Source organism: Drosophila gunungcola (genome assembly GCF_025200985.1).
Source record: "Drosophila gunungcola strain Sukarami chromosome X unlocalized genomic scaffold, Dgunungcola_SK_2 000032F, whole genome shotgun sequence".
In the NCBI taxonomy this organism is placed as follows: Eukaryota; Metazoa; Arthropoda; class Insecta; order Diptera; family Drosophilidae; genus Drosophila; species Drosophila gunungcola.
The window spans coordinates 144,294-171,047 of NW_026453186.1; the positions used below are offsets into that span (position 1 = coordinate 144,294).

The window sequence follows — 26,754 nt, forward strand, 5'->3', positions numbered from 1 at the left end:
TCCCGTCAGCGACGTGAGTAAGTCACCCCACTTGTATCATAGTTTGTCCACTTAAGGTCCTCAAAGGGTAAGGACACCATTTGCCGAATATATTCCTTGGACGGGGCTAGTTCGAGGACCCCTCGCAATCCACATTTCATATTTTGCGGCAATTTTCTATTCCATTTGTCCGTTTCCTTGGACTCTCGTCTCAGTCGTTTCTACTCCTTGGGTTTCCTTTTCTCGGCTTACACTCCTTTCCCGCTGCCGGAGCAGTTTTATTGTTTTTTTCGTTTCTACTCATAACAGAACTGGAGTACAAATGGCCAAGTTTATGGCTTGACCATTTCAATTTCATGCAGCTTGACCACATTTACAGCATCCTTCTTCGCCAGGTCCCCCAATCTGCCCCTGACCCTGTCCAACTCCACTTCCTCGACTACTTGAGGTCTCTTACATTTTACATCTGGCTGTGCAGAGAGAACAATTTTCATTCAAACTAGCCACAACAAATGTAAATACATTTCTGGCTAATATAATAATACATACATACTTATAAATATACATAAAGTACAGTTGTAGTCTTTACGATTGGATAGAAAATTTGGTTAACAATTAAAGGACTAAAAAAGAAAATACTTTATTTAGCATTTAATCCCTGCACTACAAGTATTCTGGTCACAATGACTAGATTGATTGTTACTGTATTATTTGTATGATTAATTCTTAAAAATGTCACCAAATGTGTATCTTTAATATGTTAAGCGTGGCAAAGGTTTTAATACATAAGCCATTTTTTTTGAAAATACACTTGTTTTGAGACTGAAAAAAAATTCACCAAGGTCATACCATTCTTCAAAAGTTTAACAATTGCATATTTTTGTTTACTTTTATTACTACCTAAAACTTTTAATTAATGTGTCTAATTTAAAATAAAAAATTTTACAAAACAATAAATAATAATAGTAATAGTAATAGATAAGCCTATTGTAACGTATTCTCATCTATTTTAACTTCCAGAACTCGTTTTTTTACGAAAATATCCTTTTTATAACTATATAGTGCCACCACTAAAACAACGGCATTGATAATTATTTAAAAGAACCCTAATTTACTTTAAAATGTAATAAAGAAATAGTATTTCTAGCTGTGTGCCTTTACTTTGGCAACGCCGTAATAATCTTTCTCCCACTTTCTCAATTTCCCCAAGACACTTGAACACTTCGTTGCCTGGCCTCTAAGTCTACCCACTCATCCCCTACCGCCCCAACCACCACCCCCTCCACAGGAGTTGTTCAAACTGTAAGTATCATTGACCTTTTACAAATGCCAAGGGGGTTGGGGGGTTTCTAGAGGTTGTGGATGGGGTTGGGATTGAAAATAGGAATGGGTTCAATAGGCGCAACAGTTGCAAGTAATGCGGCGGCGGTCCAGAAAATTACCTTAAAATATAAACAAAACTGGGCGAGTGTGTGTGTGTGTGAGTGTGTGTTAGCGGAGGGGGTTGAGGGGTGCGGGGTGGGGTGCAGAGCGTGCCAAGCTACGTGTGAAAATAATGAGCAGGCATGCCAAACACAAAGGCTGCGGGGTGGAAGTACAAACAAAAAATCGGGGAAAGAAACGAGGTTTTTCATTGAAAAGTGCAACCGAAATCCCTGGAAAGTTGTTTTTGAAACTCTTTTGTGCGTTTGTGTGTGTGTGTGTGAGTATGATCCATCATTCAGTGGCTAAATAAACAAAACTGAAAAAAAGCAGAACAGGAGCAGAATCAGCTAAACATATGCACAGTGAGAGAAAACGATGGGATATAAGTTTTATTTTTGTTTAGTGAAATGTTTATTTTTTAATTAATTTTGTATTCCTTTTTTCTCGACATTTCTAAACACTAAGATTTTTTTTAAATCTGCTTTTTAGTTTTGGCAACAAATTTGTTTGAAAAAAATAATAATTCAATGTATTATTATTAAATGTAATGAAATGTTTTTAAGTGGTTATGTCTAAAAAATTCCAATTCTGTATTTTTAAAACAAATGATCTTATAGGTTTAGAAAATATATATTTAGAGGCGATATTGTTAAGGAGCTTAGCCAATTTAAAAATGTTGTAGCCCAGTTAATTAAAGTAAACTTAAATATCATTGAAAACTTTAAATAATATCCTAGAATACTGATGTGCTAAAAGAGCCATTCTCAACATTTATTTGAAAAGGCATATTTGAAATACCTTTTCGTGAGCTAATCTTTTTCAGTGCAACAAAGCAGCGGCATCAACGTTAATTTGTAGACGGTCTCGTTGAAAATAAAAATTAATATATGCCGCAACACGTTTCAACTTCCCATAGAGCCAGCGAGCATCCAAAAGGGGCAAAGTTGGGGGACTTTTTGTTGATTTTCTGTCAAAAGCAACGCATAGTTGGAAATAGTTTCCATTGAGAAAGCGCAGAGAGCGTAGGAAGCCGCACATACGAGTATCCCACTGCGTTTAATTGCGGCTTGAAAAAAAAGGCGAGGCAGGGATAAAGGATATCCGCATTCGCATCCGCCTCCGCATCCGCATCTTGACAGCCAGTCGAAACGGCTCAATTGGTATCGAAAGCGCGATTGTGCATTGCGCCGAAACTTTTCGCTTGCCACGCCCCATTGCCCATTAATTAAGTGACGAGCGGAAGGAGACTAGGAAGTTAATTTGATTTGTATTCCTGCCACTTGCCGGGCGAACTGCAAACAGCGATGCAGACTGCATTAAGCGCAGGACTCAAGGAAAGCCCCCCCCTTCGTTGTCCTCCAAGAAACAGGACAAAGCTGTAAACAATGCGCAAACAACTCCTCAAGGAGTGCCGCCCGGAATGAGCTGTAAAAATTGCACAGAGCGAAGAAAAAGGATGTTTAGACGCGGCTTACCGAAAGCTCAGCCAGGGAAAACAAGATAACAGCCAGCAGACTGGCGAGGGGGGTCGTATCCTTCAGGGGGGCGGGGAGGAGCGGAATTGAGGTTGTGAATTTCAGGCTGTATTCGCAGGGACAGCCACTTCGTGTACAGGAGACAGCGGCTGTCAGGATTGCCGGCAGACAATGTGTAAACTATGCAGGCTATATACATAAATACACTTATGCATGCACTCAGCCGCTGCAAACCAAACTCCGAGCTGACTTCATCTTCGCACAGGTCTGACATCGGGGAAAATGGGTGAAAATGGGAAGGGCGGGGGGTCGGAAAATCGCTTTAAATTGGCTGCCTTCTTCACCCCAATAACTGCAAGGGAAATGATTGATAAAGGAATCAGAAATTTGATATATAATTAATGTTTATCAACAAGTTTTGCACCCAAAAATATTGTCGAAATGTACCAAAATGTATGATTGAAAAAGCTCTTAAGTATGCTTCTATCGTAATTTTTAAATTTCAATATATATATATATATATAATCAAGTGTCTCAGTTATAAGCTAAGAAGTCTTCAGTTAGTTCACACAAAGATGTGCTTCCAAAGCATTGTTTATAAATAAATATATATATATAAATAATCTATAACTAAAAATTATGACCATTGCAAATTAAGATAATTGCTTGTTTAATATGTTTCTTATTAAGAGGCAAACAAGTTTTTTTTTTGGGAAATATTTTATAAAATAAATAAAAGTATGAAAAATTAATAGGTTCCATAGCATTGTTAAATTTCTACCAAAGGTATCACAAGTTTCTCAATTATATAATACTTGGTACTTAACTAATGAACTCACCAGACTATCTTTAATCTTTAATTTTGTTTTATATTTTCATTATTAAATTTATTTTGTAAATGGATAAACGATTTTTTTTTCTTTATATTGCTTGAGGATAAATGTAAACACTGGTCCATATTTAAGTTGCCATGAAATAATTGAAGGTTATTGCCAAAATATACATAATGGTATTTTCAAAATTTAAATACACAACCTTTTTTGTATTTTAAATAATTTAGATATTGAATTGCAAACTAATTCTTGGCCAGTGAAAAAAAAATTGTTGAAAGAAATATAAAAAACACATCAAGTTATTTTTCTGAAAATGCATACCTATTATGAACAATACTTAAGTTAACTTAAATTTATTTGCCCAATGAATTTATTTAAGTGCAAATGTTTTCACGGATTACTAAGTCATTTTTACATAGCTAACAACAGTTTTCAAAGCGCATTAACAAAAATATCTAGTGCAGTTATTCAATGATAGGCACATTAACCTTATAAAATTTAGAAAGTTGGACAAATGTTTTTTATTTTAGACAAAAGCAATAGCCATAAAGTAAGCGGGCTCTAGTCATTTTTGAGCCATCTCGAATTCCAGGAACCCTTGGCGTTCTTCGAGATCATTTCATTTCACTCAGAGGTAAAGGATTTCGTGCTATGCCGCGTCTTCGTCCTTTCCGGAGCACCAGAAATCCTGCGGCACCTGCAGCGCAGAGGAATGCGACACTTGCAGCATCTCACCTCCAAGGATATCGGATGACTGCCAAGCCTTCTGGCTGGATGGGATAGTGGGATAGTAGGTATATGCTTCCTCCTTGCCAGTCCGAATGTCTTGGGCAATGAATTGCATCTACTCGCTTCCCTGCCGCATTCGTAATGAAGTCTCCGTTGGAGCCTGAAAGTCCAAAAGAACGCGCCAGCTACATATAGAATCTGGCCTAAACCTAAACCCGGTCGTCGGTGTTTGCTGGTTTGTTTGCCAACTGTCTGTCTGTCTGACGGGACTCAGGGGCAATAAAATAAGCAGCCAAATGAAATGGCTGCAGACGTTGCCATCTTGGAGAATGTTGCAGATGCCACCTGCAAAATAAGAAGAAAAAAATAAAAAGGCAGCAGGAAAGGCCCGTTCCCGCCGGAAAAAATAAGATATATGAGGGCGTGTGCATGGAGCTAGTTTGGCCGCCACTCCCCGGGGATTCCCCTTTTCGTACAAAAATTCTGAGTGGGCTTCAGGTGGGTGCATCTTGTGGCGCTGGCCCGTCGCAAATAGTGAAAATATTTACCAATAGCTGCTGTCCATGCCGATACCCCATTTCTGAGTAAACGAAAACCCGAAACCCAACCCCTTTCCCGGCGCCCGTTAACGAGTGGCCTTTGAGCGGCACGTTCGTGTTTAGACTCTTAACACATTTTTTGGTCCGCTCCGGGCCCGAGTCCTTGGTCCTTACCCGGCTGAAGTGCAATCAGCAAAGGCAGCAGGAACCAGAAAGATGGTGAGCCTTTCTCCGGTGACCGACCATCGGATACCCAGGCTGAGTTTACACGAGTTTTTGATGGGATAGCTCAGATATAAGTAAACAAAATGTAGCCTATTATTAAAAGAACTATGTGTGTACACAATAAATACTATTTAATGCATTACTTTTGTTACAGGTCAATTCCGGGGACCGAAAATATTAAAAATTTTAGAACTACTTTGACTTCATTTATAATTGTTTTATCAATGCTTATAACTAAATAGTTAAATACCCCAGTAGTCAATTCGAAATAAAAAAATCAAATATCGATTATTTATTTATTTATTACCAAACACTCATTTCGGAAAAATTATAGTACAAGTTATTTGTTTATTTGTACGCTGTAAGCTTAAGTATAAAACTAGGCTATTAATTGCTTGGGCTTTCGGCTGTTTAGAATTCCATGTTATATGTCTAATGTACTGTTTTTATCTAAACTACTGAATAAACATATTTTTAACGAATAATAATAAATTAACAAAGGTATAGTGCTGGGTGCTTAACCTTAAATTCTTTGGTTAAGTTAATATCCGTTTGTTTACTAGCCTTGGAAGGCTTGGCATTCTGTCAAAATGTGTTTAACTGATGAGGCTGGATTTCTCTTTGTCACTTAAGATTTTATCAGTTTTTTTATTTTACATACAACTAAGTTATTTTTTGAGCTTTTTGACAATCAGATATAGTAAACCAATGTCAAAAACTCAAATTAAAACACTTCTCTGGAAATTATTCCGAAATATTTGTTCCAAAAAAAGACATTAAAAAAGATTTATAAAAAGGGAGCTACATTTTATTAAAATGTATATATTTTTTCTGAGTAGTTCAATCTATTATTAGCTAATTAAAGTGAGAAAGAATAGGCCCATGTTCAATTTCAACCAGATTACGAAGCAAAAGTGCTTTTGGGGCTTGGAACAGCTGAGTTGTGTGACAAACAGGAATATACTCGTACATTTAGCATACCCTGTCGGTGGACGGGTATCAAAACGCCGGATCTCGGACCGGCGGACATCATCCGCACGTACAACGTTGTCTCGCCCAGACAGTTTGCAAACACAGACCCACCCAGTCCCAGCCGGAATCCGAAGCGCATGCCATACCATTTCCAAGCGAATCCCGTCCTAATCCATCCGACATCCCTCCATTTCGGTCCATTGTTTTGCTTTCGCAGCGTGGAAAGCCAGAAAGCTTTCACTGCTGCTCCCCAGTCCTTCCATCCGGTGCGTTCTTAAAGATAAAAACTAGTGGATCAGCAGCACTTAATTACATGAAACGAAAACTGTTAACATTCCGGACAAGAACAAGGCGTCGCCTCAAGTGGTGGTCCATTGTGTTCTTGGGGGGGCATGTGACACGATAATCATCGGGCGATTCACTCAGCATATCGATGGGGATCATACAGCTGAAGGACCTTTCTGCATCCCCAACCTCAAGGGTCGTCGGTGTTAATTGACCCAATTGCCAGGGGGAGGGATGTACGTATATACAGTGGGATCTTGTCCAAGGAGGAGGCGTTGACCTACAAAACGACAAACGGCAGATGACCAAAACGGGAGCCTGTTGCTGGCTCCACCGCTCCATCGCTGCATCGCATAACTCGTATAATCTGATGCGATTTTGAGATTTGTGAAGCGAACCGGCGGCAGCGGGGCATTGGGAATGGGAATACAAAATACAAAATACGAAATACGAAATACGAAATACGCGGACCTGGGTTGCTTTTAAAATGCATCAGCCACCGGAGGAGGAAACGGCAACGGCAGCAGCAGCAGCAGCAACAGTCGAGTGAGTGCCATAAAAGGGGCTAAAGTACAAATCGTTGTCACATGTGAGCCGCATTTTTATGGCCGCCGGCTTGGGAATTTCTGCAACATTTCCAAAAGCCTCCGGCAGCAGCAGCCTCGCATGAAGAATTTATTGTCCGCTCTGTAAATGGTCAGGGCAGGCAGACATTTGGGCATTCGCCGGACCCTGTCCATTTGCCCACTGGCCACTGGCCACTGGCCACTGTTTACTGCCCACTGGCTCCTCTGCACCTGCACTCAAAAACTAACTACTTTATGGTTTTCACAATTTACAGCTGCTTAAATAAATATTCCAAAGAGAATCGCTGATTTTACAAAGTTAAGAAGGACGAAAATTACACAGATTAATGTATGTGCTTTAAGGAGCTTCATTTGTTGGATGACTTTTTTTTTATTTCTGTGAGATCCAACTTTTCAAGACCCCAAACAGGGCATTTATCTACTAAAAAATATATTCAAAAAATAAAAAAAAACAATATATATTTATGTATCCTAAAAGTAATTAAAGAAACAAAGGAAAATAAAAAACCCTTTGAATTTAAAACAGATTTTTAACGACAAAGCTGCTTTTTAAATACTTTTATCCCGTTTTTTAATTTTTATAAATATTTAAAAAAATACAAAGGACCTACATTTTTATTTTTAATTTCGTAAAAAAGCTCTATTATTAACTAATTTTGAGCATAACCCATGTTCCCGCTCATCTATTACACTACGACATCCCGACACTTTGCAATAAAAATAGACAAACTAAAGTTGTTCACCATCCTAATCCTATGAAAAAGTTTTAAACTAACTACTGAAATATTTGTATATAACACAAAATAGTTTGATTTATCTCTCAAAGTGAAATTTTCAATGCAAAGATATGAATTGGATTTCGTTTACAACATAAAAATCGTTAAAGCTTTATTTTATTAAACTTAACACTCCTTTTTTCTATACTATAGCTATAAATATTTGACATTTAAAAAAAAAAGAATGTTAACGAATGTTAAAATTAATGATAAAATTAATAAATAATTTATATATAAAAGTTGTTATTTAATTAAAAATCTTTAAAGATTTTGCATCACAAGTCCGTATTATGTGCAAAGTACATAAAAAGTGTAAAATACGTGCCATACGAAATGCAGCAAAAGTGCTGTTGATTTTTTCCGAGTGTACCTCCCATTGCTGCCCTTTCGCGTTGCAACTGCCGCACAGCCGCTGCTCCCATTCAATTGTGCAACAGGTCAGCTTTGCCCGCAGAAGGTGCTGCAATTTTTATTGCTTTCACGAGAATTGGGCAAGGCCCTTTAAAGGCTTTTGGACCAGACTGAGGTTGGAGCTGAGGTTGGTTGGTTGAGGTTGCGGCTGAGGCCTGGACCAAAACGGCCCCGAGGCAGACAAAGATGATTCAATTGATTGATTGATTGATTGATCGACCGCTTTGCCAGTCGCAGGGGGAAACTGGCCTTTTGGCCGCGGAAGAGCGCCGGTGACGTCAAGCAAATCGTGGCTGGGTGGCATTCGATATTCAGCTTCAAGATGCTAATTCAGCCACGAAATACTTGTCGCAGCAGCACAAGTGTACCCAGAAACAGAGCCCAAGATTGACTTACAACTCTAAATTAGCTGAATTGGTTCAGCACGAGGTAAATTGAATAAGGGACTGCTGCAGAATGTTCACAAATTGTGGCATAATCTGTGCAAATGAAGTGATCAATATTGGTAAATCATGCATACTTTGCATTGGTATTTATAGATGTACTGAAATTGGCTTATTATCATTTAATGAAATGTAATGACCACGCTTGCTAAGTTGGCGACTACTATATTTAGCCACAGAACCGATGATCTGCTGTGATGGTCCGATTAGAGGTAATACATCAATCAAAAGGTATTGCTAAAATCGTACCAGGACTTTACAAAACTGAATTGATTCAGGGGAATGTTAAAAGGGAAAATGTATAAAACTTTAACTTAACTTAACTTTTACAGACATTCGAATTCGGAGTGGTATGTCTTAAGGTTTAGTGTCCTTGCAATTGCAGGTCGATTCTTTCCATTTTAATGCAAATTTTCCACAGTTCCGGAAAAAAGGCTGCGTTGTAAAATTGGTTTGTAATTTCGGGTACATTTTTTGCCATTTTTTAATGGAAACCTTTTCTCATTTTCCGAAAAATGGCTTTGTGTTAGAGTTACAAAAAACCATAATTTTTATTTCCAAAACTTTTCTTAAGCACTTCCAATTTTCAAGAGGTATGCCTTTAAAGTCTAAGGACTTACGTCTCTAAAAATCTGCCTTTAAAAATTGGTTTGAAATTTTGTGTCGATTTTTTCATTTTAATAATGTAACCCCTTTCTAAATTTCCAAAAAACTTCTTTGTTGAAAAATACAAAGTTTTAAGTCCATAACTTGTCTTAAAAATATCAGATTTTCGAGAGTTATATCTCTAAAGTATTGTGGCTTAAGTCCTTAAAAATCTGCATTTAAAATTTGTATTGTAATTTCGGTTAAATTTGTTGTCGTTTTATCGCCTGATCGCATTTTATGGTAGGTACCGCTTTAACTAAGCGGATTGCTTGCCAAGACTTTAAAAAAAAAGCGATCTAAGTGTAAAAATACCAGTTTTGGAACATTTTAAAAATTGTATTTATTTAGCGGATAATAAATCAGTTTTCTACACAAAATTGAATATCAGAAGTTTTGTGGGTTGAAAATGTAATCATCTTGACTTTTGTACCTCGCTAAGAGCTGTTTTTGTTTGAGAAAATAATAATGACTTCTTAATTTTCGCGTATAACAACAATTGAATAATTTGTTCTTACTGTGGCTAAACAAAAACCACTTTCTGTGAGCCGTGGCACCGTTAAACCTTCTTATCTTATTCTACTTCTCCCGTGGTGTCTTCCATTTCGAAAGCTAAAACTAACAAACAAACTGTAGCAGATGTTCTCTGGCATGGGAACTTTGTAATTCGTTGATAACACTTTGCCATCGTCCAGTGGGGTATGCTGAATTATTTTCAAGGGGGCTTGTGGTTGCAATGACTAGTCAATTAGTTGTTTATGATATCAACGAATTTTCCAAAATTAAATTATGTTAACTAATACTGGGAAATTACACTTTTAATATTAGTCAGATTAAGTTAATAGTTAAGTGGTAATGTAAACTTAAAACATCTTACGATTTGATCATAAAGATTTAAGTAAGACCTTTAATAAAAAAAAATGGAAAAATATACTTACAGTTTGCTTAAAACAAATCGTGTCGATACCAAAATCATTGTTTAAGCTAAGACTAACATATACACCTATTTGATTAGGAACGATAAGTTCATTGAGATTCTGCGTAAGATATACAAATTCTACTTTATCTTTTATAATATATTGTTCTTCTTGTTAAATGTTAATGCTAGACAAAAATTATATTTAGAAAAAGTGATAGTGGTCCTGTTGATATAAAAATGTTCTAAAATGCAGCCATGAAGATGATTCTTTAGTGCCTACGCCCCTGTCCGCTCGAAATGCCCACTTGTCATGAGCTGGCAGACAAAGTCCAAAGAGCCGATCCAGCTGCTGATTACATTATTTCGCTTTCTCCGACGACTCATTCGGCATTTGATGCTCGAACGGGCTGGTCTACTACAGTAAACAGTGCAGCATGTGGGTGCAGAGATTATTGGGCCGTTCCCCGGGTGAACTGCGACTTTGCCGCCAGATCAGTGCGAGGATTGTGAACGAATCGAATGTCGAGGTGCGGCCGGAGAAGGAGGCCAAGCCGCTGACTTTTCCGGGAGTCTGGCTGCGCGACAATTGCCTGTGCGAAGAGTGCTTTCATGGCAGCTCCAAGTCGCGCAAGTTGGACTGGGACAAATTCGATACCCGGATTCGGCCGGTCAGCCTGCAAACCGACGAGCTGGCCCAGGAAGTTTCAGTCAAGTGGAGTGATGCCCACGAGAGTAGGTTCTCCTTGGGATGGCTAAAGGATCGCAGTTTCGAGGGGCGGCGACAGGAGGAGTATCTGCGTGAGTTCTATCGCCCAGCGACTCGGCACTGGGCAGGTGCGGAGTTCCAGCAGGTGGCCCAGCACTTTAGCTACGACGAGGTGATGTCCAAGGACTCGGTACTGATGCAGTGGCTCCAGGCACTGGCCGTCTACGGGGTAGCCCTGCTGCGAGGGGCTCCTCTGGACGAGGGCGTTGTGCGGCGACTGGCGGAGCGGGTGGGCTTCATCCGGCGCACAACCTACGGCGAGGAGTTCGTGGTGCAGGCCAAGCCGGGCGCCCAGAACTTCGCCTACCTCTCGCTGCCGCTGCCCCTGCACACCGACCTGCCGTACTACGAGTACAAGCCGAGCGTCAACATCCTGCACTGCGTGGTGCAGACCGAGTCTGCCGGCGGCAGCAACATGCTCGTGGACGGCTTCCACATCGCCGACATCCTGCGCCGCGACCATCCGGCGGACTTCGAGCGACTCTGCCGCGTCGTGGTCGACTGGAACGACATCGGCAGCGAGGACGGCCGGGAGTTCCACAACATCTGGCGGGCGCCGGTCATCTGGTAAGTTGAAGCTACACTTAGAGAAAAATCATAATAGGTTCTAAATTTTTCACTTTGAATTAAATATGTTCGGTACTGATTAAGCCCCGAGGGGTGTTGTGCTTAAATCAATATTTATGTTTAAGTATGGAAAAATGTAGTTTTAAATTAAGAAAAAATTTTAGTCTACAATTTTCCTATTGGATAAAACATTAAATTATCAAGTTTTAAATTTAAGTAAGTTTATATTTTGAAAAATAATTTTCATTCAATTATTTTCATGTTTAATTTCAAGTATTAGTAGGTCCAAGTATTTCATACTCAACTTAAATATTTTTCCCTTTGGCTTTCATTTTTAATGGATGATACACTATTTAATTTTTTAATAATTTTATATATTTCAAAATTACATTAAATTAATATAACTATTTTTAAAATAAATTTCAAACTAAAACCTATTCTACTTAAATAAAATGCATATAATGCAAAGCAAATATTACCTATTTAAATTCAAATTCAAAAATTTTAATATTAATTTATGTCATTTAATATTTATATTTAATTAAAATCAAATCAATGCTTAAAATCAAATTTGATAACTTTTTGAATTAAATTATATTAAATTAATATAGACATTTCAACCGGAATTTGAATACGTTTTTAATAACAATTTATAATTTGTAATTAAAATTCATAGGTTCAACGCTCTTCAAATGTAAATCATATTTTTTATTCTGACTGAATTTTGATCCGCTAACATAAACATGATCCGCTAAGGTTAAAGAGCCGATAAAATCGGGCTACTATTTATACCAATCATAGACAAAATGTAAAAACTTGGGCATAACTTGGCCATTTTAATTAAAAACATATACACCGAAAGCGAAATGATTAAACCACATTGTTTTAAAAATTTTAATTAACTGCCAATATTTTTAATTTATCAACTGCTATAACAACGAAACAAAACACATAAAAAAACGTTCATTTATAAAGAAACGATTGCTAGCTATTTTATGGAAATATAAAAACTAACATGTGTAACCCGTTATTAAATAATATGCCTTCGCTAATTTTAAAAATTTGATTGTCATATTTAGCAGCGCTCAAAAGCCTTTACATATTTTGTGTGTTTTATGGCAATTAAATTTATACAAATCGTTAAGAAAAATATGTCAGCAATGTATTATTTTTTTTTTTCAACACTTTGTAAAGTTCAGAAGATAGCAACTATAGTTCGTTTGTCTGCACCAATGCATGTGCCAAGATTGAGTTTGAAGTGACCTTTTCCACCTCATTGCTAACCCACAGCCTGGATGCCGCTGGGCGGTACACGCGGGTGAACCACAGCGTTCCGCAGCGGGACAGCCACTTCAACGTGCCGCTGGAGGAGGTCCTGCCGTGGTACGAGTCCTACGCCCGCTTCGTGCGCCTGGCGATCGCCGACAGCCACGCTTTCAAGACGCGGCCCGGCGACGTCCTCACCTTCAACAACATCCGGCTGCTCCACGGACGAACTGGGTACGACGATTCCGAGGCCAGTCCGCGCTACATTGTCGGCGCCTATCTGGACTGGGACATCATCTACTCGCGACTGCGGGTGCTGAAAAAACGATTGGAGCCGGGGTGCCAATAAAAGCCAACGCGAGATGGCATATTTTCCAAGCCATTTGATGTGAGCTTCTCATTTGAATAGTTGCCCCACCGCCCACCGGATTTGGGGCTTTGCCCGCCACATATGCTGCGATTGCTACTGCTCCCGAGGCCTAAAACCGAATCCTCCTAATCCGGTTTAGCTTTGGGCGCCAATTTCGGCAGTTAAGTCAGCTCAAGCGCAAAAATGAAAAGTTGTAAAAAAAATCGTGATGATCCTGGCGAAAAAAAGTCACCAACTAAGGCGGATATGGGCTGGTGGGTGGTGGGTGGTTTGTGGTGGGTGGCGGTTACTGGTTGGGGATGTCGCGGCTTATTTGCATCGCGGCATTGCCTGACAAATCGTTTGTGAAAATGATTGACAGCAGGGACGAAATGAGGGGCCAGGGGTTGAGTACAAATTGGCCAAAACACGGAAACTGCTGACTGGTTGGGAGTGTCAAAAACCACTCAAGACGCTGGCACTCGGAGACAAATTTTAAGATTAGGTCCCCAGATCAACCACTTTTCAATCAATCTAAATAATAATTCTTTAAGTTTGCATCATTAAAGGGAATACGAAAAAAAAATGTAGATTATAACATGCGTCTTTGAAATAAAATTATGTTTAACACCTTTTAAGACACTAAATGATGTTCTCTGTTACGAAAAAGATATTTAATTCAATGACAAATTCTGAGTCTTGTTTTTTATTTTGTATTTACAAATTATAAAATTTTTTACTGACTTATTCTCTAAACAAATGGATACAGCATCGTAAGGCTAAAAAAATATTCTTGTTTTCATTATAAATGCATAGCAAATAATGTTATATACTCAACGGCATAATATTAATATTGCATAATATTAACATTACTTTTATAACCCTTATTTTCACTGATAAACATACAACATTTTTAAATGCTTTTAAATCTGTATTTTTATAACAAAACAAAACGCTAACTAAAAATGTTTTTTTTTAACGAGGCAAAGGGAAATAAAAATTGTAATAAATAATATTTAGCCCTAAACGATTGTAACTTATGAAGTTAACTTTTATTTTAATATTTTATAAACTAATTTGTTTTTCAACATTTATTTTTCGTCCCTTCGCTAAGAATTTTATTGCTTAACAAATTATTTTTGAATAAAACCATGTTTGTACCTCTACTACTAAAACTTAACGATATAGAAAAAAATAAACTTTTGCATTTGAGTTCTCAGCAAAAGTGTCTGTTCAAAACTGAAATTAAACAAAGCTGTTTTTGATTTTGTCTGCTTCGTTCAAACCCTTTTTTGTCGTGTCTCAAATCAACTATATTTTAGGTTTAACATTTTAAAAATATCGAGCATTTGTGTGCGAGCTTTGTATATAAGAGTAATGTTATTGTGAAATCAGTATTTCTTTCTGTGTAGTTAGCGTACCGAGTTCCCCGCCGGAAAATCCCAGTTTGGAGTGCATTAACCTTAAGGAGCGCTCAATGAGGAGCGGTGGTTAATCGCCCAACACGCGCACCTCGAGCTCCTCGAGGTGCCAGCTTCTGGAGACCTTCATTCAGTGCCCTGGTCCTCGAAGTGGCCGCTTGAATGGGGCAAAAGTACTTGGGACCCGGAAACGTAGTCGTAAATGTAGCCATGCCCTTACCGAATCTGCCTCCGGCTGAAAAACTTCTATGCCAATTTCCTTTTAAATATTTTATAGGGCCCCATTATGCCTACTTATGTCTTGTTATAGTAATAAAATAAAATTTAAAAGTGTGGTGTGTTGGGTTGGGCTGGGACGGGACGGAACGGGCGGTGATGCCAAGCGAATTGTTAAGAAAAAAATATGAAAAGTCGCTGGTAACGAAACCCGACAACTCCCGGCCGTTGGAAAACATTTCGAACAACAGTTACAACGCCAGCAACTCCGCATCGACATGCCCATCCCGAAATCCCACTCCGGATCCCCCCTCAAGTCCCGGCAATAACAGGAACGGCAACAGCAAGTGGAAAAAGCGAAAAACCTAAAAAGAAGTGAGAGCAAATATGGGGGGGCGGGAAAAGGGCCGGAGGCGTGGCGGAAAAGTGGCGGAGATTTGCGGTCGAAATGCGGCTGTCGTGATACGAGTTGGACGCTACAATGGGCCAATGCTCAGGGGATCTAAGGAAGTATGTTGTGAATTAAAAATAGCAAACTTACACAAATATCCAGAACTAGAATATCTGGAAAGAAATCTGCCTGAAAGTATGCAAGCTATCTATCCCGGAATTTTCAAACATCAAAAAGAAGTGTTACATACTTAGGGGAAAACCTGGCTCCTTAAAAATAAAACATATTCCTATAGGTGGAAAACAGTCACAGTCCTATATTATAAATTATTTATTTATATTATTTGGTAATAAATTAATACTACTTCTCTTTTGTTTTTGCATCAAAAGTATTAAAAAAAAATGTTTGTATTTGGCAGACCGCATATTTTGAGTCTCTTTGGTATAAATATAAAACTACAAATTAAAGGGGTTCTATTATTTGGAAATGAATTAATACTTGGTTTTGCTAAATGGTCTTATATTACATAATACTGAATGCAAAATCAAGACACAGCTTCGACTGGTCTTCCTAACTGAGCGTAGAGCATTTTAGCCTTGTGCTCCTTGTGGCCAAGTGAAAGCTTTTCCATGGTGAAATGGTTGTGTGTCTGCTTGGCCTATGCCACATGGAGTTTTCCATGGGTGTGTGTATTCCCTTAACACGCATCATGACGCCCAGACAAAAAGCGTACAACTTCTTTTTCGTTCCGCACTTATCCCCATTCCCGCACCTCTCGCACCCCGAGAAAAAAAAGCCAAGGGAAAATGAAAAGTCTATAAAAAGTTTACTTTTTTAATACTTTTCGCATTTATATGTAATAAAAATCTTGTAAAATACGCCTTTTTTGCACTTCACAATGCGCCCCATGTGAATGCCGTCAGTGGGACTCCGCACCGCCAAATCCCCACTTCCATATCTACTTCTGCTTACACATCCACATCCACTTCCACTTCTACTTCTACCTCCTCCACCGCAAGTTTAGGGTTCAGTGCAAAATTCTGTTTTACCCGACTGGCGTCTCGTTGGCCTCCGGCAATTTGCAACTATGGAGCAGCAGTTGGGCTCATCTTGAGCCAGGAGCGAACTTAATCCAACGAGGGGTCTTTCGATTTTTGGTTCTCGGAATTCGGTTTTATTTTCGTGGCGAGCACTACAAAAAGTGTTGAACTCGGTCTGAAGAAAAAAGCCATGAACTCAGCTTTGTATTATCTCAAACTTAATAAAAGCCATTAAACATTTAAATGTTTTTCTCCTTAAAAAAATATATTTATAAATACTGAAATTAAATTGTAACATTACGCCTGGAAATCAAACCCCATTCAGAAATACTAATTGTATCTTAAATTACTTATATACTACATATACGTAACAACTGCATTGTTTAAAATTCGGATGAAAACCTTACATTAAAGGAACCAAAATAAACAATAAATTATAAATAGTTATAAATAGGAATAATGATGAGTTCCTGTTTAACCTGACAACCCCAGTTTTGGCCACTTTTCTTTGACTTTTTTTATGAAATGCTTAATGACTATGTGTATAGCCACTTAAAAAATATTTGATAAGCTTTCAAAAAAATGTTTGCTTGATATGATTGCTATATAATACAGAATATTTCTTAATGGTAATTTTTATATACTTATACTCTTTATTGTAATTTTGTGAAATGATAATTTCTTGAGTAAACTCGAAACTACATTAGTTAAGGGATACATTTTTAAATTGCTAAAACGATAAGTAGAACATTTTTTTCTATTGTATATTTTTCTTCTAGCCAAACAATGTTTCGTTTGACAAACAAATAGATATGTTCTCTTTGTGTATCTTGATAAAGTATATTCGTATTTTGTTTTATATTTATAAATAGTTATGAATATTTAAATGGTTTGGTACATATATTTCTTTCAATGATGATTTCAAGGGTGTCCATGTGAAAACGAGCAATTTCGAATTGGATCCATTCGAGTTTAAAACTTTTCTCCGAGTGTGATGGTGCTGTGTCAACTTTTGTGTTGTATTTGCTGCAACAGCAAGTGGCAGCACTTGAAACCCAAGCGGCGTAATTCCAGCAGGCGACCAGGGCAAAAATGCTTCTTAGCCGGGCTGAGAATCTCTGAGGAAAAAAGTCTTTGAGCATTTTCGAGGGTCTGATGTGGTGAGGGGGCTGCGATGGTTGGCTCGTTGGTTTGTAACACAAACAACAACAATAACAATATTAGAGAAAAAGGTTTATGGCGGCCTAAGCTCCCGCTCCCAAGAAGTCTCCATCCGGATGTCTGGCCCCCTTAGATTCGGCGTAAAACGCAGATATACTGCGAAGCAACGACGTCGTCAATCGGCATTTGGCATTTGGAATTTCTAGTCATGGCAACAACGACAGAGCTGTATGCTGTACGCTGTACGCTGTATGATGAGGTTGTGCAGCAGGCCACAAAATCCCAGTTGCCTGCCTTCACTGATTGGCCAACTAATCCCCGTATATCTTTGCACAGGGTGGCGAATTTGGGTTCGTACCCCTGCCATCAAACGAGCACGTTTAATAGAGTCCCGAAAATAACAAAAAAAAAAAAAAAAATGGAAGGCGAAATGAAAGCTTTGCCAAGGAGCATTTTTCAATTTTTCACTTTAATCAAATTAAAATTCATTCGTTGCGCTTATGAAGCGTGCAAAGCGCGTAAGGTTGTTCGGGGGTGGTGGGGGTGTTAGAGGGGGTGGCAGAGAGCGGGGGACTGTCTGCCACAGACAGACGCCGCTTTGTCCTTGCATCGCCAAGGCAACCAGACCATCCCGGCCTATGGGCTATCCCAAGACCTCCCCCATCGAACTACCAATCCACCCAACCGCCCATCCACCCATCCTCTCATCCACCCACCACCCAACAAAGTTTAGCGGTTATTTTTTCTAGCCATGATACCTTTCAGCAGGGGAGAGTATTGATTGCATGTACTCGGATTATTATTTTTCCTGTCCGACTGACCCTGTCCCTTTCGATTCAATTATTCAGAATCCAGAATAAGTGGTTACCATTAAATGGAATGTAGGAAGAAGATGTCCCGACCATTAGCTACTCCCTGACTTTTTAAAAAGTATTTAGAATTTAATAGACAAAGATTTACCTCAGGTTTCAATTTCTTAAGGAAGATTTCAGAGTTTAAGCAGAAATAATTCGCACAGGTTTTTTTTCTTTTAATTTTTACGCTACACAATTTGTATACCCATTTTAAAGTAGGCTTTTTCTAGTAGTTGTAGTAAATCCAAATATTTTGTACGCCATTGCTGTATCTTAGTTTTTTAAATACGAAAAAATAAAAATTGTATAACATTTTTCATTTGACTTTAAATTTATTTAATTTAAGTAAACTTAAATAAAATGCGTTTTAATTAAACAGAAACTATTTTAAATCTTATATTTTCCACATAGACTAAATTAATTATTTTTAATATTAAATGCAATTTAAAACGCGTTGAATGTATTATTATGATTTAATGTTGAACTTAATAGTCAGAGATTAATTTTTCCTGTTAAAATTTTTTTTCGGTGAAGGGGACTTAAAATTAAATATTTGTGTTTTTAAGGTCTTTTTAAAAAAAACTATTAGTATTTTTACTCTTTGTTTCCTATTTAGCAGATTTCTATGCACTCTGTGGGCAAAGTAGATATACTTTAATTTATATTCCAATTTATCTGATTGTTATCTCTATGTGGAATGCTTTTAAATAAATAGCTACAAAAGATTAAAAAGTAAATGTGTCAAATACCGATTAGTTTCGGCCCCTGATTGTTAAGATATACTATTTAAACAGATGTCCAAATAGTAACATACTTGTGTAAACCCCTTTAATGGTGTGAGATATAATTTCCTTCTTGCATAGAACGAGACCTGTTTTGCGATTAACTTAACGTTGTTTTTACACTTGCCGAGGAAAATAAGATAGCATCCTGTTGACAGCAACAACTTACTTTCTCGGCTACGTGACCCCAATCCCAAGGTATCTTTTAGTCGAGCAATCTCCGAGGACGTGCTTCGGCACTTACATCTCGGCGCATTTTATTTCTTTGTCAAGTTTGCCAGACCAAAAACTTTGTCCGTCGCTTTGCATTGCGGTCGACTTGCCACCGAACATCCTGCAGCACTTCCACATCCACATTCACGTGCCCCGCTCTCCTGAAAGTCCTTGTGTTGCCGAAACTCGAAACGCTGCAAGGCATTTTCCGGGCAGCTATGCGGACAGTGGATGTAGATTTAGGCACGACTTCAGATGCAACGGAAATAAGAGCAGGAGCAGCCACCCCGGCCGTGAAATTTGATAAATATGCGTATTAGTTTCAGTTGCTGCTCACAGGACTCACAGGACTCGCAGGCAACAGGAGCAAAGCTCAAATAAAACTAAGAAACGGCCCCCGGGCGGAAATTTTACTTAAATTGCGCTTTAAATTAATTTGCCCGTTCGAGGACAAGTGGCAAGTGGCAAGTTTTCCCATACCTCCGGGCTCCTTATGCGTCCTTCTGGCGAAGCCCCAAAAAGTATGCAGCACTATGCGGCTCGGACTCGCCTGTGGCAAAGTGGGCTGGCACAATAAACTGCTTATGCAAATGCAAAATCAATGAAGAGGAGTCCCCCCTTATAAGTGCCTCGGGCAGAAGATCCTGATGGGAGTGCCCCCCATCGACTAGACGACTTTATTGCCGCATCTCGGCGGTGGGAAAACGTAGGGATTGTGGGCATTGCCGGCACCTCCCTGATGACTTTGCCGTGATTCCATTAACCTGATGGTGCCAAAGATTCTCGCAAGTAGATTCGATATTTCGTTGGAGGTCTTTGGGTAATGCGAATTTAATATAGATTCTAGTCGGTTACCTTTCATTAAGGGATGAAACTAAAGGAATTTAGGGTAGATTTTTATTTTACAGTAATTATATAAATTAAGACCTCTTAACACAGCCTCATTTCTCAGTTGAGTTTTAATTAATGGTCATAAATATACAAAACTTTGTTAATATAAATTATTTATTCAATAAATAAACCTGATTTTTTAAATAAGAACTATAAATTAAAAAAAAATATAAATCAATTAAGTAACAGAACATAAAAAAAAAAAATTTGCAAAAAATGTTCAAAAATTGAAATTTTATTTTAGATTTTAGACTTTTTAAATAAATAGTTAAATTGTTTAGTATTTCTTAACAATATCGTATATTTTTCTAAGCACAAAGGCTACTTTTCTTATAATTCCAAATAACTACTACTACTTGATTTTGAAAAAAAAAATTAGACTTAATAAATAGCGGTATATAATTGCTGAGTAAAATATTTTTATAAGCACAAGGTTTAAAATAATTCAAAGCTTTCCTTATGAAAATCTTATTTATGTCTTACCTTTTTTATAATTCCAAGTAATAAGAATAACTTGTGCCTTTTGACCCCCAGTAAGTACACATTATTTAGTTTGATTTCGTTATTAGTTTTATTATTATTATTAGCAATTTGTCCACTTAATTCGATTAAACTTTCATGCTCTTTTTGCTTTGTTTTCGGTTTTTTACTTTTTCAAGTACACATAAATGATATATATATAACTTGGATTCTCTTCCATCTGCTTGTCTTTGATATATTTTTCCTTTTGCCACAAAAATTGCATACTTTATGTATTATGATTAATCATATTTTAATATTTATATAAGTACCAACTACAATACTTTAATATCAGACAATGTGAATTCCTTTTGCTTTCTTCTGCTGCCATTGTGTGTGTGTGTGCGTGAGTGTGCGTGAGTGTGCAATTTATGGTTCAACATAATAATTAGCAATAATCGAAATTGTAATCAATTTATCAATATATATATCTATATATATAGTTCTATCTGTTTTACCGTTTCTTCTCCACTCGTTACGATTTTTGAGTATTTACAAAAAATCTAAGATAAAAAAAATTGCTTTCTTTTGTGTTTTTTTTTTTTTGTTTTTTGATTATATTTATGTTTTATTCGTATTTATGCGTTTTAAGTATTCATTTTTTTAGCTTACCATATGAATAATTCGTTTTGGACACACACGCATGATATTCATATTAGTCTGACAAAAAAAAACATTATTTAATAATTAATCGTGTTTATATGTGTGTGGTTGAAGGATATGTGATTAGTAGGCCATGCTTAATGCATTTGCAAACCAAATAGGGAAGTGAACTACAGGAAAGAAAGAATTTTGGATGGCCAAAACTTTGCATTTCGTTTCCCATAACATATAAATACATTTTAGCTCTCTGGCTTCCCCTCCATGTGTATTCGTTATAATTATACTCAGTTGAAGTGTATTAATTTATAATTAAGATTAGGAAAAAAAGGTGTAAATAAATAAACGGCTTGACATATCAACTAATGACTAATTTGGTTATGTTTGCATCTCTCTTTAAGTACTTGTTCATTCTTTCGAAGAAATTTCATTTTGTTTTTGAATTAGCGGAAACGGAAGTCAATTTGGTAGCTTGGTGCTGTTTTTGTGGTACGAATGGGGGTTTTTTCTGTGATGTTTGGTGGGCATTTCAATTAGTTTTTTTTTATTTTTTTTTAACCAAATGCTAGTTAACAGTTACGGGCCATCCTTTCCATTTTTTTTTTTTTTTTGTAAAGCCTCTCGAAGCGGTTAAGAGATTTTTTATCCACTCAACTGTCGCTGCGTCAATTTATATGCTAATGGGGCCTGCATCCTATTTAAAATACATATGCGACAACACGCCTGTTGCCACGCCTCCACCCCATTGTGCGTTAAATGAACGACAAAAATTGCGAAAAAAACCAACAACAAAAAAGGAAAAAAAAAGAAATGAGAAGAACCCAATTTATTTAAATCTATATGAATGTTTTATATCTCTGTGCGTACACGTACATTATATAAATTAATATGTTTTTTTATTTTTGTTCAGGGCCGCTCGCTCGCCTACATATGCGACTGGCCACGCCCCCGAAACCGCCCCCGCCTCCGCTGGAGAATGCCGCTGAAAAATTCAGTTAACGCAAAATCTCATTTAAATATGCATGAAGGCATGAAGCCGGCCACAGTCGACGAGACCAGACCGAGGCCACAATTGAATTTCTCATTTCATTTCCCCTTTTTTTGTTCTGTTGTTTAATACTTTTTCCAGTATTTATTTAATGTTAACTCCCAAAGAGTTTCAGGTAAAAAAGGGGTTGATCCAAAATGATGAGGGATGAAATCAGCTCTAATAAGATCGAAAATTGAAGTCAACAAAATATTTATGTGAGCAGATATCAAAAAAATAAAATATTCGAATTTAATTACAAGTAAAGGTTGTTTTTATCTTTGAGAAAATATATAGTGTTGTCAACAAATGTACTCAGTTAATTGATGAATTAAGCAACAAGAATTTTGCATAGTTAGATATGGTTTGCTTTTATTTTATTTTTAAAAATGTAAATGTAAATTGAATGGATCATTGCTGCTGGTAAAGAACTTATCGGTTAACTGACTTTTGCCTACCAAACCATTTCAACAGTTAATATCCCCGCTGCAGTGCAGTATTGTGATCAAAAATGTGAATAAATGTATACAGTTAACAGTTGACAATTTTGCATTTATCTTGCTGCAGGACATTTTTCCGAATGATTGTCCATGTGTGTGTTTGTCGGTGGGCACACGTGTGTTCATGACTCATACGCCACGTTGGCCAGCGGGAAACTGAAACAGAAACAGATACGGATCCAGATCCAGATCCATATGACATGGCCAGAGTCACAGTCAGATGCAGAGTCAGAGCAAGAGCTAATTATGCGTCCCTGGGCGGAGAGTGAATGCGAACACAAATCTCGGCTTAAATGCCGCAGCATGTTAACTGTCCAACTGTGGACTGTCCCTGCATATGTTGCCCCCATTTTGATTTATCATACATCATGGTCACGGTCTCGGACCTGAATAACTTGTGAGTGGATGTGGTTGTGGATGTGAATGTGGATGGGAATGGGAATGGGAATGGCAATGTGGGGATATACAACACATCAGAATCGGACGGCCACAAAAGACCCAGAGAGTAGGTGTCGTGGCAGCCGTCGAACCCAACCAAAGTCAGCCAAAGATCTCGATTCAGTCACTAGCAGGCAGGCAGCACATAAACACGAAAATAAATTCATTAAAACATTTATCAAGTTCGACACTTGGCTGTCATATATCATGTTACATTTTGAGCCCGAAACATGTTTAATCCGCAGCAACATCGAAAAAATGTAACTGCAATCGTCGGTGGTTCGCCGGTTTTTGTGGGGGGGCATGCATATCAGTGGCTCAGCCCACGAAGTTCATTTGTACTGTACACGGACAAAAAAGTGTTGATTTTGGATGTGCCATCAATGGTCAAATTAAAAGAAATTTTCTATTGCATTTGCATTAAAATTTATAATAAAAGACCAATTTAAAATAATCTTGAATACAGATTAAGATTTTAATTTGTAAAATGTACAGCCCCGAAGCTTTGTTTGTTTGTTTCGACTGTTTAATTTGTATTACGTGTTTTTTTGTTGTCTGGTGCTTTGTTGGCTTAAGCATGTGATGCTTGTCGGGCAATACAGTGAGCACTAACTAAAGAAAAAGCTCTGATTACCCAAAAAAACAGACCACTAGTTATTTATAATAATTTTTACCACAATTTTATAATGAAAAACACAAGCTAAATAATCAAATGTAGGAAAAAATGTTTTCAACATTTATAAAACATGTATTTTAAGGACTTGTATTTCAATTTAATTATGCCACAAACAATATTTTATTCGTAAAGTGAAAGATTATAGATGTATTCATTTCCCACACTTTCAAACTGAAACATTCGTCTTGGGGTTGGTTTCACTGTACTGAGGGGCTACCCGGGATGAGTTTCAAGTGTTGCGTGGCCTAAACATGCTCCAAAAACCAGTTACAACCGGTCCCCACACCGATCCCTTAACACCTTCCATCATCTCACTCTTGACGCCTTCGATTCGATTTCAGACAGAAACAGAAAAATAAACAGACTGAGTGCGAGCAAGCGAGATGGTGAGCCAGAATCGATGCGCTACCAATTTGCATGCATAATTCAAATTGAAAATTAAATTCAAATAAATGCATTTTAAATGCGTGTTTTGCCGCTGTTGCTGCCTTGGTTTTTTATTGATGCATTCATCAAACAAATTGGTATGCAAAAGCGCGTGAAAAATCAACTAGCATATTGTCAATAAACATGTGCATAATTATCGGCCAAAACACTGTTTGCATAAATTCTTGAGAAACGTTTTTCTGTTGCACAAAAATACACAAAAATAATACCTGAAATTAAAATAAGGAAGATAAATATGAAACTTTAGTAAGCCGTAGTTTAATTACACTTGCAATTGGGTCAATAACAAGTTTGTATTGAATATTTATCTCCGATTTCAATAAATTTAAAACAATATATTAAACCAAAAGAATGGTAGAAATACTTTGTAATGCAATTGAAGCAGACAGATGGTCAAATTTAAAATACCCTCGTAAAAGTAAAGTAGTGCAAGCAAAAATTGTTGGACCAGCAACAAATGGTAAATGTTTAAACAGGAATTTAGCAAATATTGGAAATTGGAAATTGAATTTGATTACGATACAGATGGTAAAAATGGGAACACGAGGGTTAGAAAAGTTTGCTATATAAGCACTATCAGGGTTATGCTTAGCAAATAAGATACTATATCAATAAACATTGACATTGGAAAAAACACACAATGATTACTAATTTTCAATACAAATAAATAGTGTCATTGGGACAGAAAGACAATAAACACTAATTGTTGCCTTAAGTTTTCCTTTTAAAACAGTTTTGATTTGGTTTTTTCGGCGATTAGTATGGAAATAAATCCATTTGTTTCACTTTTATCGGTCTTATAAAATTTCAGTTTTTTTTCACGGTCATTTTTTGTTTTAACTCTATAATTTAGTAGAAATTTAATGCCAGATTTTAATGGAAACTACCAAAACTGAATCAAGAAAATAATTGAGTGACTTCTCGGAATCGAAAATCGAAATATAACAAAAAAATCCTGTATTTATTTAGTAGCTTCTATTGAGTGACCCTGATGAATGGTCATCTGCCATCTGGTGGAGGTTCGTGTTGTTGGTTTATGACTGCACTTATGTGTCAACGTGTTTTTTTTTTTTTTCTATATACTGCCCCATTGCCACCCAAAATTTGCATTTGTTCGCCTGTCTAGAATTGCGACCAGCGACATTTTCACTCGATGTTTCGGCTCTTTTTCGCTTTTATTTTCAATTTATAACTGGTTTTTATGGCCAGCACAACGCCCATCCATTGGCACGTAACTGTAATTAGCATTTGGTGTTTCTCAAAAGGGGATAATACGCAGTGTTGTCTTGTTTTCCGAATGTTTGTTTTTAGGTCTGTGTAAAGCGCTTTATAGACTAGAGACCGCCCCGGATGAAGGTAATCTAGGGAAGAATTGAGATTATATAGATGGGACTTCGCTACTATTTCGGGGTTACTTCCGGTCGGGAATTGCTGATGACGATGATTGGAGTGGGGCGGGGCGGGGGGAAGGGATTGGGGTTGCTCCGATTCGATTAATTTATAGCATGATGCCGAAGAAGGTCAGAAACTTGAGTAAACTGTACAATTTATACAAAAACCGATACCTAGCCAAGTGTGTGAAATTGAAATCCGCTCTGACATATTCCGTTTCCGGCTCGATTCAACTGCATTTGCGTGCGCGCCGCTGGAAGCGCTTCATGCGCAGCGACCACTCGTCCTTCCATTCCAGGACCACGGAGCTGGGTCCTATGGCCAAATACCCAGGCGCCGCCTCCGAATCACGTCCAAGAATAAGATACGATCTGCGGGTGGAGAGGTTCGAATAGGTTGACATTAGTTGGTAAGCAGTTAATAGACCTCCCCCATGTTCCATAAACCAAATAAACGCAGTCTGCCGAGTACTTTACACTCTTTTAACACCCATCAATACTTATATTGATCAAACCAAATATAAATTCGTCATTTAATGTACAATCAATTATCGTTAACAGATAAAAATGTAATTTTCGGCCAGTTTTTACAAAACTTATAACAATTTTAAAATTGGAAATAAGTAAAGTAAGTAAGTAAGTAATTCAGTTTGTAAGCTGCACAAAAATCTTTTTCATTCTTACAAAAGAAAAAGGCGTAAAAGTTAAGTCTGAAAACAAACTAAATTTAGTTGTTTTCTTATCAAAACTCTGGAAAACAGTGGCCAAATGTGTGTATGTGATACCTCGTTGAATTCTTCATACAATATAATAAATTTTATTCTTCTTCTGCTTCTTATGGAAAATAAAAAATTAAATAAAAAATCAAATTTGAATTTAACAATACAAAATTCAAAGTTTCTTTAAGTTAAACTCATTGAATTGTATCTCTAGATTTTGAACCTAGTTATGTTTTTAATAATTTTGTGTTGATTGAATGCGTTTACCCACCCAATA

At 37.3% G+C, this 26,754-nt stretch overlaps 2 protein-coding genes across 3 annotated transcripts in view; one reads left to right on the plus strand and one right to left on the minus strand.

Annotated features, from left to right (window-relative positions):
* Nucleotides 1-10,615: 10,615 nt before the first annotated feature.
* Nucleotides 10,616-13,224, plus strand: LOC128260585 (gamma-butyrobetaine dioxygenase). Its single transcript, XM_052993724.1, has 2 exons — nt 10,616-11,576; nt 12,867-13,224. The coding sequence occupies exons 1-2, from the start codon at nt 10,678-10,680 to the stop codon at nt 13,189-13,191; spliced, it is 1,224 nt and encodes a 407-aa protein (XP_052849684.1). The 5' UTR covers nt 10,616-10,677; the 3' UTR covers nt 13,192-13,224.
* Nucleotides 13,225-21,139: 7,915 nt separating this feature from the next.
* The window catches only part of LOC128260583 (netrin-B), a 76,011-nt gene continuing 70,396 nt past the window's right edge, over nt 21,140-26,754 (minus strand). For both annotated transcript variants that reach the window (XM_052993722.1, XM_052993723.1), the window contains exon 8: nt 21,140-26,130. In XM_052993722.1, the coding sequence (XP_052849682.1) occupies nt 25,989-26,130 (142 nt within the window). In that variant the 3' untranslated portion in view covers nt 21,140-25,988. The remainder of the gene's footprint in view (nt 26,131-26,754) is intronic.

What these genes read in the sequence shown, in the direction of transcription:
- LOC128260585 (XM_052993724.1), top strand. Translation starts at nt 10,678, where the DNA reads ATGTGGGTGCAGAGATTATTGGGCCGTTCCCCGGGTGAACTGCGACTT. An exon ending in TGGCGGGCGCCGGTCATCTG is followed by an intron (nt 11,577 to 12,866) that starts GTAAGTTGAAGC and finishes GCTAACCCACAG; the next exon opens with CCTGGATGCCGCTGGGCGGT.